This window comes from Helicoverpa armigera, chromosome 4 (assembly GCF_030705265.1).
Source record: "Helicoverpa armigera isolate CAAS_96S chromosome 4, ASM3070526v1, whole genome shotgun sequence".
In the NCBI taxonomy this organism is placed as follows: Eukaryota; Metazoa; Arthropoda; class Insecta; order Lepidoptera; family Noctuidae; genus Helicoverpa; species Helicoverpa armigera.
In genome coordinates, this window is record NC_087123.1 from 9,604,985 (window position 1) to 9,619,443 (window position 14,459).

General features: G+C 35.6%; 1 protein-coding gene across 2 annotated transcripts; it reads left to right on the forward strand.

Annotated features, from left to right (window-relative positions):
• Window positions 1–5,070: 5,070 nt before the first annotated feature.
• LOC110375022 (27 kDa hemolymph protein) lies at window positions 5,071–14,329 on the forward strand. 2 transcript variants are annotated; one of them, XM_021332986.3, is made up of 7 exons: window positions 5,071–5,229; window positions 10,850–10,962; window positions 12,077–12,189; window positions 12,561–12,724; window positions 13,044–13,165; window positions 13,643–13,792; window positions 14,222–14,329. In XM_021332986.3, the coding sequence occupies exons 1-6, from the start codon at window positions 5,193–5,195 to the stop codon at window positions 13,784–13,786; spliced, it is 693 nt and encodes a 230-aa protein (XP_021188661.1). In that variant the 5' UTR covers window positions 5,071–5,192; the 3' UTR covers window positions 13,787–13,792; window positions 14,222–14,329. The 2 variants fall into 2 exon arrangements, with proteins under 2 accessions (XP_021188661.1, XP_021188660.1); XM_021332985.3 differs by having other exon boundaries at window positions 5,072–5,229; window positions 14,219–14,329.
• Window positions 14,330–14,459: the final 130 nt, after the last annotated feature.

Genomic DNA, 14,459 nt, shown 5'->3' on the forward strand with positions numbered 1-14,459 from the left:
GGTTTTGTTTTAATTTGTACGGAACCCTTATTTTTATCTGTATGATTTCTGTAGTAAATATGATATTTGCAAAAATAAATAAAATCGATAATTTAAGGTAAGTAAATATTGGGGTTTTAAAGACTGCTGCTGGTTAAGATACACATACTGACGTTCTTTAATAGAGACTTCGACTGACAACTAAATAGTTAATTAATTGTAAGGCGAAGACTCCACAAAACCAGATCGACACACAATATTATTGCAATACATATATCAATTGGATGTTTTGTAAAAAAATATGCACCTCGAAGCAATTAATTTGTAAGATGCAGTTGTTTTCATACATGTAAACAAACGTTTGACATAACAGATGTGAATTCCCGTTAGTGTCATAAGGTGATAGATTAAGTTCTACAATCAGAGGAGAGAGAATTGAAAGTTGTAGTAATTCTAAACATACTGATAAAATTAAGGTACGTTTTCAATGCTAGCTGCCGACTGCAACTGCTGACCGCACATGCCGTGACAGTACTATGAAACCGGCTTAGTCAACAGCTGCAGTCAGTAGTTGGCATTCAAAACGTACCTTTATGTTTTATGTATTGTAGTGTCATTGAGTCTTGATAAGGGAATAGAAGGGTCAGAATGTAATCAATTTACACTGAAACAAATAAACTAGAAATTATAGGAAATTGATTGTAGACAAAACAATTGCATGCGAAACTGATAGGATGTAACTACTCGTGAAATAGTATTCTGAAGTCATCACTTGAATTAATTTGTTTTCAGGTAAAAATCTAAAAAAATATAACCTTAGCCGTCGGGTAGTGAAAAAACAATGCATAAGTATTTATTTATTTTGTAAAAACATCTCAAATGGTCATACTCGTCTTCATAAAGTATAATAATATTGATCACTGCTCTATGACTCTGATGCTGTTCAGAAATAAGATCCATTTTATGTCAGACAATAGCTAATATTCTTACATTTACAAACTTATAAAAAGAATTGTCTCCGCTCGGCCGTATCTGGCTGACTCAGATGTTGTGATAACCTCACGCTGGTTATCAGCTTAGTACTGGCAGAGGTCAGGGGACAAACAAACAGTATCGGACGATGCGACGTTTGTCTTAGCTAGAAAGACCACCTGATCGTACCTTTTGTTGTATTCTTGATTAGCAGTTCTCCCGCGATTTCCTTCCTTCCATAAATATAGCTTACGTTGCTTGACTAGTGGGTAGCTTTGCAATAGTGAAAGAATTTTTCAAAACGGTTCCGTTGGTTCGGAACCTGTAGGCTACAAACGAACAAGCAACAAGATCGTTTCCTCTTTACTATATTAATATTGATAAAATATGTAGATTAGATTTCAATCTCTCTCAGAAGGCTTAAAAAATATGAATTTTTGACTCGTACGTAACACGCACCTGTCAAAGATATAGATATTGTTTGTTATCCAAGTACGTACCCTTACAAATATGGGTAATCAAGGATTCTCAAGTGCTTTACGTTAAAAACTCCTTCACAGTATTAATATATTTTTATCAATAAAAAACTGAAGTGGGCTAATACAAACGTCGAATAAGTAAATAAGTGTTATATCAGTGAAAAGTAAATTATCCTATAAAATTGTAGAGACTACAGAAAAATTATCGTGGTCGTCCAGAAGAATCCTTGAAGCACTCTGAAACCATCGCTACTTTTCATTTACTTCTATAAAAATTGAAAATTAATAAATTAAAATTATATTCGAATATTTAATTAATAAGAATCTATGCCTAATGGTTAAGGTCATTGAACTGTTCAACTTATTGATACCAAGTTTGTTTTGTTATCGTATCGTTAAGCACACAATTAAAATAACAATAAACTCGGAGTAATTAATAGGTACTTCTTACATTCTTGCTATAGGTACTAATTTAGTCCATTAAAGACGGATTTAGAGACAATTTTAAATCTTCTTAATACTTTAAATCATAGTTTCTTTGCCAGTTAAGGAAACTAAAAATTTTCCCCGTTTTACAAATTAGTCATCATTTTTACTACTGTAATAAATAACGTGGGCCATTCACCAAACAAACAATTTTGACTAAAAATGAACAGGTAAGTAAGTGAGGGAGTAGCGCTGAAAGTTGATTGCTAAAACATTCAATAAGCTTTATTTTTCCATGTTTATAAAAGTTATAACAAGCATACCTACTACAATCTAAAGTTGAGATCCATGACACAAAGGGGATAACAATCTGCATGCGCCTTGAAAAATTTGAAACAGGTCCATATTTAAGGAAAAACAATCTACTTTGGTACAAAAAAAAAACAATAACGTTCTCAGTATTCACAGTTATTTAACGCTTTAAGTAGCAAAACAGATTTCTGTTACAAAAACATACTTAGCTAATTATTATCATTAAGTAATGCGTGTCAGTGATCAATAGCTTGCCTGTGGCTAACAATACATACACACAAGTCGGTATAGATAAAGAGTTCACGGTTATATCGGGTCAAACGAAATTTCCTATTGCAATCAATCTTTCAATATCGCATTTGATAATATATTTAATCGTTTATGCAATTAAGTATGTCTTTTCAACAAAGAAAAAAAAACGTATTTTTACATTTTGGCGAAAACTGCATTGTATTTATTTTTAATTTTTTGACACAGAGCTGGTTTGTCTAGAAATTCTGAAGGATTCTTGGATCCTTTTTACAGTTTATAAATGGTAAACTGTAGAGGCAGTACAAAAATGCTTTTCTACTGACATAACATTAAAGACCTTTATAACTACTTATTGGCACCGATAAGTCGATGATAGGTAGGCAAATAATAAAATATTTTCAGGGCACTTATGTACCTACATTTATTTACTCGCATCCTGGAAATAGTTATTTGACTTATCCGTTTGTTTGCGAATTCTAAGAATTGATGGCTGAGAGATTTTCAGGCTGAAATACACAGTTGAAAACGTGGTATCCAGAAGCCTGTTTACTCGTACATTCCTAAGGATGCGGCTTAAACAGGTCTTTTATTAAGCAAACAGGTAATTTTTTCATTTAGAATGAATGTTCATGGATAGTCATTATTATTAAAAAAAAAATAAGTAATTAATTCAGTTGTTCCTTGTTTACTGATACTTAAACTTATCGTACGTCTTGTAAATATTATTTATTGTTAAAGAAACATGGAGGTATATTCGCGGAATTGATATTGCTTATAAAAATATAATATCGAGACGCTGATAAATCTTTCAATAGGTATTCATTTAATTAATAACGTAATATAAAAGTGTAAACAAGTACATGTTATTACGTAGGTACTACTGTAAGTTGACAATCATAGGTAGGTACTTGGTAGGTAGAGCTTAGCCGTTGTTTGAGCCGGGAAGTAAGTAGGTACCTACATATATTACCTACTCTCGAATTGAGGATCAATGTGAAGTCCGACTGACATCCTTTGACGTGAAAAAATTTACGAGGGCTACTAGATAACAACTGCGGGCGCTGGCTTTACGTGCATGGGAATGTCACACCACCGACTTCCGACTCCAGTTCTGCTTTGTGAAAGGTTCTAAATCAACCCAGGAATAGAAATCATTAACTCCTTCACAGCTGTCGCACTGGCGATCACTAGACTAAGGAAGCAGCCTCTTTACAATTTAAGTATCTAGTAAACCGAATTTATCACTTATATTTAAACGCTAAATAATAAAATTCCCTTCATGAATCGGATTCAAATCCAGTTTTTCACGAACATTTTCCCATATAGCTATTTGATGTTCTCCTACGCATGATGTACCTAGTCTAATATTTATTTCTTAACAAATAACAAATTAAATATCGGCATTACGATACTTACCATAAATAGTTAGACAGTCAGGTGTTGATTATGGAATATCTGCTTAAGGAAAGAAATGCGTCAACTTGCAACAGCACAAAGGACATTGTATACTGATGTTGCAAATTCTTAGTTAACTTGTTTGTTAATCATTCAGTAAATTATTTTAATTCATATAAATACCCACTCAATCCTTCTCCCTGTGAGGGGAGGCCTGTGCCCAGCAGTGGGACGATAAAAAGAGTGTAACAGTAACAGTAATTTAAATACTGATTTCTTCTATTTATTGGATCCTTTTTAGGATATTTTCTGATGAGCATGACTCATTTCTTCCAACTTTTTGTTGGATCCTTTTGAGGATATTTTCTGTTAAGTTCTGATGAGCTAAGTTGCTTTTTTGTTAAATGAGAAGATAGTAAAAATCCTTAAAATTTTCCTGTTGACTAATGTAGACTAGGGTAAGTCCGTAATGCACATGTTTTACATGATTGGTTCAATCTGGAGTTTATCAGCCATTTTTCATCAGCCACTATGGTTTTACTCACAGGAGATCAGCTATCGCACAGAACATGTTAAGGTACTTTATGTAGTCCAGGTGTTTTTTTTCCGCTGTGGGTTAGCAGCGTGAGGGAGTGTTAGACTCTGACCTACTGACTAAAACCCATCGTGTTCCTTCCTAGGCCTTTTATGTACCAGGGCCGCGGTAATTCTTTCAAACAATCCCGCAGTCCTGTATTGCAGGTGCTTGCGCGCGCATACAGGCGGACTCTCTTTACATTATCTCGTTATAGCCCGATGGGATGGCAATTCTACACGCCCAAAGAGAAATCAGACGCATGATCGCCAGCAAGAATGTAAGCTCAAATAATAAAGGATCGTTGATCTAGTACTCGAAAAGCGCAACTGTTGTGCACGAGGTCCTCGAGTTCGATTCCCGGGTTGCACCGAAATCGCTTTGCAGGTTTTGGAGATTGTCACAAAACATTCCTGAGCCTGATCAGTTAGCGGTGTTACATCCCCGGGCTACGGGTACGTAGAACCAGCTTCCCCGAATGCAACTCAAATATAAAAGTTTTCATAGTTATAATTTGACGTCAGAGGCCGTCAGACGGGTTAGAGAAAACTCTGACACTTTGGCTTGTCAGATGATTAGCCAGCTTACTCGATAAAAAGAAGCTCAAAAATCTATTTACCTTATACAAATGACATCAATTAATTAATACATAACAGTATTACACAGTATACATCCCACGTAGCGGGTATATCGTCATCAGCCTAATATTCAGTGTCGTATATAACGTGCGTGACAATAGTCGGAGCTTCAGTCGTTGTTGAACAGCGGGTCTGCACAGTTGTATTAGTGAAATAATCATAATCATGCTGAGAACTATTGTGTTCGCCTTTTTGGCTGTGGGTGAGTACTTTCCGGATTTTTTAATTTTTAAAGTAATAGATAAATAATGAGAAGAAAGAAATAAAAGTAGGTATGTAAAAGTCATACATACCTACATCTTCCTAATAAAAATTTAAAATTATGAATTTAAAACGGTTAATTTAGGAGCAATAAAGTTAATAGTAGGGTTCAAATAATTAGGAATCAAATTACAAAAATAAGGCAATAAGCCTCTGTTCAGCGTATAGATCTAGATATGTAATATTTAGTTTCGACCCTAAAGTTTGATATTTTATTTTGAAAGGACAATCATTTTCAGTGGTACCAGTGCAAAATTTGACAAAAAAAAAATATTATAGCAACACGTTGCATCCGGTTAGACTGGAAATCGACCCCAAAATAGTTGGGAAAAGGGTAGGCGGATGATAAGCATTTTATTGTATTTTGAGTTCTTTAGTTACAGCTATCTTAATATTATTGTCATACAGAGCAACACCAGAGGTTCTTATTACAAACAAAGGTCAAATACTAGATAGCAACAGTTTGTTATTAGTTTGTTATATCAATTTTACCGAAAGTAATCTTCATTGAACTTAAACTTGTGGACCTTATCTTTATACCTACGTATTAAACTGCGGTCATTTAAGAGTATCTACAGTCCATACAAAGTTGTAGAGGTATTTACAGATTATCATTAAAGAGGCGTTCCGGCGAATAAGTTAAAGCTGAAATGCATATTTTACAGTCAATTGCTTTTTCTCGATATTACTGACTGTGCTGATAACTATATGACTAGGTATACACATAAAATACATCCACGACAGAATTTCGGGCTATCTATTTACTTGCTTTCTAGAGATATTATAATTTTGACCTCAGCCCCATACAAGTAGGTAACAACCCGCATTGAGCAAGCGTGGTGATTAACGCTCAATTCTTCTCTGTGTAGAAAAGGCTGGTGAATGGTGACGATGATGTAGTAGGCAATGTCATATTCTAGAGAATTTCTAGAATAGGACTGTTTAATAGAATATTTGGAACAGCCGTTAGTTATTGAGCTCGCCTAAGTTTTCCTTTAAAATTGCTTCTTCAAAAGTAAACATCCTTAACAACAAAAAATATAGTGTTAAGAGAATGAATGATATCATTTTTGGGAGGAAAATACAAACCAGCTCAACTGCATCTACAAAAACAGTTTTTACAAATAGCTGTCTATGTAACAATTGTCAACAATGATGATTATGCGATCAACGATGATTGAAATGACGAGATTAGTACACAAAGGTGCAATGTTTGTTATGAGTGTTCGTGTTTGTTTGTTTGTTGCATCATATTTGTCCTAAGCCATTAGGATGCATCGATTAGTCATGTGTTTGATACTTGTAAGATTACATACCTAGACATAGGTGTTACATATTTGATTTACAGTTATGATTAAGGGGGTTTTTGTTGACTGTTGAAACAGATCCGATGAAGACTTACTGTGGATTTCAGTAACCTATCCATCGATGTGCTTGTTAGAGATGGAATTTGGATATAAGTCCTAAGTAATGTCAGTTTTTTATGTCTCTATTCCTAGGTAATCAAATCAACAGATAGGTTTTTAGCTGTTATTGAATTCCACTTTTAATGCAAGCCTGAGAAAAAGAGACCCTAACTACTAGGCTCACGGCAGAAGTAGATAATTAAAGTACCCTTGATACTGATGTTTTTCAGTATTTTTCTCTTGCTTCACAGTACAGTTCGTCATACTAGGAAGCGCCTGATGTCCATACAAGATACAGTAAAGAACAATTGAAAGATTGCAATAAGTCTGAAGTAGTTGGTTGACACATCGACCTCGGCGGACATTTTTGCCCGTTTTCCTCTTTTAATGTGGTTAACTGTCTTAAACGATAAAACATTCTCAGTTCAGGCTTTTTTTTATATTTTGCTTAGCTTTTCTAGCTATCAGGGCCCATCCGTCCATCTATAAGGGGCCATCCTTTACCGGACAAACTAAGAATATTATCCAATCCTCCGACCGTATTTTTTACCGACTAAGTACTAAAAATAGGATCAGTCTAAATTTGTACAAAGCACTACTAAGGCTCGTTGCACATGGGGCAACTATTGCAGCAACTGACAGTTCGTTTTTTTCATATGGTACTTTACCATATAGAACCCTTCCAAAAGTTGCCTTGACTACAGTTGCTCCGTGTATACAGCACTTTAAAGTTCCACACTTAGGTACCTACTCCAGAGATAAAATTGTGCTCAGTTTGATGATGCGGAAAAATTACTTATAGGTATGTAAAATAAAATGATTAATTTCTTTAATATTCGTTATCCTTCCTTAGTGTTGCCTATTAATAATTTGGTAGTTTTCCCTCATGTTTAAGGTCAGATAAAGGTATTTTCCGGGACATTGCACAATAGTAGTAGTCAAATACACAATAGGTGCGTCTTTATCTAGTCAGGTAATTGATGGTCGTTAATTTGTCCGCTCTAGTGTCGACATGCTTAGGTACCTAATTGCCGGGAAACCATAAACTAATCATTAATTGTCTTTTACTACCTCTTTGGGCATTTTCCCGCCATCTTATCTGTCAAAAGGCCTTTGACCTTTGTATTTGCATTAGAATTATTGAACGCTAATAAAATGTAAATAATTAATTGGAAATTAGATAATTATTATTCATATTATTTGCAGCTTTGATAAACAATTACGAATTGAACTGATAAGTTGTGTAGTTAGGTTCATGACAGTGAAACAAAGATATCAAGTTGAAGAGTAAACAACATACTTACCTAATTGTTGACAATCTATCGATTATTTAAACAATAACAATTGTTGTTGTTCCAAAAATGCGAGTTTGGGGTAAATCAACAAATGCCTAAGATGCCTAAACAACATTGTTAGTGGTAGGATACGAATTGGTTACAACCACTCTTTAATTAGGTACTAAATCGTTAATGATAGGGGTAATTGGCCTAATAAGTAGGTAATTAATTAATTGTAAGCACATTTTATTCTGGAGTCACGAGGATAGCAACGTGCGTAGATAAAAAACCAAAAATTAAATTATAAATTTAAAAAAACCCCCGACCCAAAAAAAGTACGCAATTAGTATGACAAAAGGTTAAAAACGCTAAATCCTATAAAAAGCAAAAAATAACTTTAACACTACGTAAGTACCAACTAAAGCATGTCAGACTAAACTAAATTTTGTCGTGTCGGGGGACCGCTCTAATTTATTAGCCTAACGTTAGAAGTAATTAAGTATATAGGTACTACTTATAACTGTGTATATAATTTTATTTTATACGAATGTTGTAATTAGGTAGGTATGATTTGATTTATGTAAGTACTTTTGAAGGTAAAAAGCGGTCCCCCGACACGTCAAAATTTAGTTTAGTCTGACATGCTTTAGTTGGTACTTACGTAGTGTTAAAGTTATTTTTTGCTTTTTATAGGATTTAGCGTTTTTAACCTTTTGTCATACTAATTGCGTACTTTTTTTGGGTCGGGGGTTTTTTTAAATTTATAATTTAATTTTATTTCATGCTTTTTGAAGGAGCTCCTTATTTTTTCCTTCTTTCAGTTAATTTCTTTCATTTTAAGATGGGGTCGCTCTATGCGATCTCGGCCAAAGGATGCTGTTTAACAATCCTCATAACAACTCTGGAAGAATTGCACAGGTTGAGGAAACATAATCCTTTGGTCATTCTAGATTTTCAGCGAAGATATAAATCGGTTTATCCGTTTCATTCCGGCATTCCAGGGTTTCATCCGCCACATCCCATTTCCAGTATCAGGTTCTCGTCAATTGAAGAGAACTACTCAAGACAAATTCAACGAACCCAAACTCGATGGGTTTACTAAAAGGCAGTTCAGGGTTACGTCTCCTACCTTCGTGCCCTAACAGCAGACCAGCTCAGTGGTTCCAGAAGACATTAGTGTTTCAAATTTCAGATCCCACACATGCTTGCAAGTAAACTGAGCGTGTAACATTCCTCTCACACCTAACAAACGAGCTGATGACCTTGAAGACCTGAACCGATTTCCACCAAACATAGCTAAGAACACTCCCGAACGACACTCCTTTTAAACAAAAAAAACCGCATTACAATCGGATCATCCGTTTGGGAGCTACGATGCCACATACACACACACACACACACACACACACACACACACACACATACACACACACACAGACACGTCAAACTTATAACACCCCGTCGTTTTTGCGTCGGGGGTTAAAAATGTTGTGATCAATTTTTGCACAGTGAAGCTTCAGTTGTTTAAGTACCTTTACCATTTCTATACCTACATTTAGCTGCAAGTTACTATCAACAGAAGCTACAGTGAAGCTTATTTACCATTAAAATAAAAAAATAAAATAAAATCAGAGTTATCTATATTTATCTAAACTTGGTATTTTAATAAAAGGTGCAACCAAAAGAGATCATACGATCGGACCTCACAAAGTTCACTCTCCCCAATAAAATACTTTCTTCAAAATGACATCTCTACATAAAATATCGTGGCGAATAACCTGTATTATAAGACTGGCAGCTACAGTTGGGAATTGAACTCGTGTCCCCCACTTCCTGCGAGCTCGCTGCCGCTCATTTACCAATTTACTCGATCAAGACTATCCTTTGAACTCTGCTTGTCGTGTGACCGCTCTGTAGTTTGACGTTGCATCGTTGCACCGGGATGACACAAGACGCGTCTTTCATGTAGTTTCGATAAGAGAATTTTTGCCATTTATACATATGTACAGTCAGCCTATTATTTATAAACATTTATGGATAATCGGGACTTAAACATCGACCGAAACTTCGCTTCCGAAAAAGAAGCCAGCCTGTTTTTACAGCGATTTTCTTAGATAGGCATTTATTTCCTCGGTGCTGTCAATCTGTGATTAGGTACACCATTAACCTAAGTTTCTTTCACGTAAACATGTCCCAAGTAGGGAATAAGCTGTGGGTAAACAGAACGTAGCTACCACATTGCAAACTGTTATCGGACGCCCGGACTTGGTAGGTATTCCTTAATTGTGTAAATATTCAGTTAATTTCGATTTATTACATAAAATGCTCCAATCGGAGTAACATGATAATAATAATCAAGTGACAGTTATTGTTAATTAGGTTTATCTCTTAATAAATATTATATTGACGTATTTCTTATATTATCGCTAAGCTATTAATTGACCTTAGTAACAAAAGATGACAGAAATGATGAGAAAATAATGGTCAACAAGCAAAACAATATTCGGAACCTTTTCCTAGGTATTTAGTTTATTTTAAGAACGTTTTTTGTTCAATAGTTATTAATGTCTTATCGGTACCTATCGTTAATGCAAAAGGCATATCTTATTTCTTTAAGTAAATCTTCTTTTTGCGAACCAGGAAAAATAATAAAGACTTAAGTTGAGTAAACTTCTAATAAATATAATAAACCTATGATTATTTCTATGATGTTTGAATTATATTTTTCAGTATTCGGCATTTCTTAAAAATTCACAAGCATTTCAAGTTAAATCCCAGATTCCTGATGTCAAGTTGTTGTTAAAAAGCACATTATTTTGCCAATACTCAATTTTATAAGTAAGCTTGTACATTATACAATGTTCTTTGTTAATTCCAGCCGTCCTGGCCGAGGAGTTCAACCTGCCTGAAGACAAAGCGGCTCAGCTCCGCGCCATGCTCGTGCAGCAGTGCAAGAAGAACAACGCCGAAGACAAAGTAGACCAGGTTGAGGTAAGGATCTATTTCATTGAAGAGTCTTTGGTTTCCTCAGTCATGTACCATATGAAACACAGCTAATACGATTTGTGAAGATTGTGCGTTAAGTGAAATACCGATTCTGGGTAAAATTATAGATTGGTACTTTTATGTATTTTGTAGCTGTTTTTTCCCTAAGAGGATAGTGAAACTGAGTATTTTCATCTCAAACGTATGCACTAGCGAGGCTTCATCATAGTCTAATAGAGATATGTAGGTACCACGAAATCAAACAAAAAGGGACACTATTACGCTCTAGATGTCACAAAATTATTGCAATGTTCAAAAGTGGTAACTATCAGATTCATAAACCTAAAATTACCCATCATAATGTTAAGACTAGCTTTAAAATATTTAATTTAAGTAAAGGTTAGTGTTTGACTGAAAATCAGGCCAACACGTCAATGTTTTCATCAACATATGAACGTTATTTTTGTTTATATACTTAATATTATTCAGTGACATGGAATCAAGTTGACAAATGCTAAATACCCCCAAAATTGGCGGTGTCCATTTACATTATAATAAGAGGAAACACCTGTTCATAGAAATGTAGCCGATAATGTATTAATTAGCTGGTAAAGTAAGGTGATTGGAATTTCAACGAGGTGGTTAGCCCATATTTGGGACAAGCGTATGATATGACATGACGCTTTGACTTTGACCGAAGTACTCTGGGGCTTGTCAGAACGTCCGCTGCCTTGAATGGGGGGTTGCAGAGGTGATTGGGTTCAAAATACTCATAAGTTCCAGTTATGGATTTGTTACTGATAGTCTCGTCAGAAACGTATCTGATAGATAAACTATAAGTTTTGGTTTCAAAGGTCTCAGATAGCAATATCTGGCAAAAGTAATAAGCAGCCTTTAACTGGCAGATAGCAGTAACTGACATATAGTTATAGGTAACCAGTAAAACCAGGCTTAAAATCTAGCTGATACAAAGATAATATTCGGTTGCATTTCCATAAACGCATCCATCTAAGTTAAAGTGATAGGATTGATGTACCAAAATTTATGTAGGTTACAAGAGTACTTATACGATCAGCTATGTATAAGATGCCATAACTAATAGTTTGGTTTTTATTCGTAGAATGTTGGCAAGAGCTTCGTGAACTGCGTGAAGAGTCTGTTCGATATGGAGACGCTGAAGAAGGAAATCGAGGAAGCCAAACCCAACGGTGCTCTCGATGAGGTCTTCAAGAAGTGAGTATACATACTTACAGACATAACAAAATATGGGGTTACTCTTTCTACAACCTATGAAGTAAATATTTCTGACAATCACAAAGTCTTAAGTAATTATCTTGTGTTGAACAACTATTTTATCATAAAACTTAGTCGTGTTCTTCAAGTCATCAATCGTATCAAAATCATTTCCAAAAGAGTTGAAGAAGCCTGTAATACACACCTAGTGGTAGCAGTTAATGTTAACTGAGCGTGAGAAATGTAAAAATCGGGGCGCTACATAGGTACACGGCACATTGCGGTATTACGGTGGCACATACTTCTTCTACATCCAAAAAGGAGGAGGTTCCATATTTAACTCCTATACCTACTTTTTTATCTTTATCCAGGTACTGCGCCAAGACCCCAGAACTGAAGAGCTGTATCTACAACCTATTGGACGGCGTTTCTCCCTGCGTGGACGGTAACATGCGCGACCAGATCAACTCCGCTAAGAACGGCACCGACCAGTTCATCGACTTCATTTGTTACAAGGATGGCGACAGGATTGCATGTAAGAACTATTTTGTAGATACGTAAAAAATCTGGAACGTTTGCTAATAAATATCCACAATTTACTACTACAAACTAACCGAAAAGAATTTGCGTTCTTCATGGTAAATTTAAATTTTTTGTGCTACAAGGCTTTCAAGAGATAAAATGTGAGATGGCTATGCATGTGAAAAATTACGAAACAGAGGTAGGAACATATTGATCATGACATCGAATCATCCCTGTAAGGTCTTAAATCTTCCATAAATAATACTGAATAGGTACAACCTATCTACCACCTATTAAAATATTTAATTAACACATTATGTTTCGGTCGAAAGTGTTCATCGCAGAAGGCGGACCCCAGTGTTTCCAGAGCAAGGCTAACGAGATCAGGACCTGTGCCGAAAACATCAAGGAGGGCTTCAAGAGCGTCGATGAGGTTAAGAGCCTTACCCTTGCTGTAAGTATCTAATTATAACTGAAGTCTTCAAGTAGATCAATCATGGGATTAACTAACGCTTGGCGAGGTCCCTCTGTGGATGGGGAACCATCTAGACATAATGAGTTCCTCCTGAGTGTTTCGATAACGACTGGTTATTGGAACAATTTTAGCAGTCGTTATAGATAGTCGGAAGCCAGAAAGTGTGTCAACTGGCAGCTAATGGATTGGTTTGTGCAGGTCAGATTGGCAGTCGCTCCATGTAAAACACTGATCCTCAGCTGTAACCTATTAGGCTGCCGACCCTAACATGTTAGGAGTAGGCTATACACATGATGGCAGATGAGCAATGTTCCTACCTACTTTTTTTCGCTGTGAGTCCTACAGAGAGCGATTGTCAGACTCTCACTGACTAAAACCTCCCATGTCCCTTCTTAAGCCCTTTATGTATTGCCGCAGACTGCTGCACCTACTCACAAACATTTTTCTTGTCCACAGCAAAAGTGCGCTAAATTCGACGAGCTGTCAAGCTGTGTGGTGAACAAGTTGGAAGGCTGTGAGACCCCCACTCCCGCCAACATGGCGGAGTCTCTCTTCAGATTTGTACGTAAAGGCTCGCCGTGCAACGATGTCAAGGCTTGAATACTGGTAAGCATTGTTATTTATTCCTATTATTCATTTTTTTCTAGTTATAAGGTAATGCAGTACTGAGACGCTGATATACGTAATGACTGATATACCTAATTATGCAGCCTCTTGATAAATAAATAGCTGTTTTCCACCACTTTATCCGCGTTCTAGACTCATCTCAACCATTTCAAAAGTTTTCGTGTAAGCGTAACAAATAAATAAGGTAATCACTCAGGACATGTTAAAACCTGGGAAAAGCGTCTGTAGGTACGTCTATACTAATACTATAAAGAGGTTTTTTTTTGTAATGGAAAAACTTAAAATCTAATGGACCGATTATACAAATTCTTTCACTGTTGGAAAGCTTTCCCGAGTAACATAGGCTATAACTAATAAAAATTGCGTGTGTAACCTGTTTTAGAGATTTCTTTTGTTTTGTTTCAGAAGAACTGATATGCTGACAGTGCCGAGCTAGGACTGATCATTAAGTGCCAATAATAATTATGTAACTGTTGTGCAAAAACTGTAACGTTTAATACATAAACATAAGAACTATATTTGTGTGAATTATTTTCGTCATCCCAACAAGTTATCAGCGTGGCTCGGACATGTGCTCGCTCATTTTAGGATTTTGTATTTTTCTTAAGCCTATATGGAGTTTTATGATTTTCAGTCTAATAAAATA

Excerpts from the sequence above, each read along its gene's own strand:
- LOC110375022 (XM_021332986.3), top strand. The coding sequence starts at position 5,193 with ATGCTGAGAACTATTGTGTTCGCCTTTTTGGCTGTGG. Across the intron at positions 12,190-12,560 it reads CTCGATGAGGTCTTCAAGAA|GTACTGCGCCAAGACCCCAG; the intron begins GTGAGTATACAT and ends ATCTTTATCCAG. Across the intron at positions 13,166-13,642 it reads TTAAGAGCCTTACCCTTGCT|CAAAAGTGCGCTAAATTCGA; the intron begins GTAAGTATCTAA and ends TCTTGTCCACAG.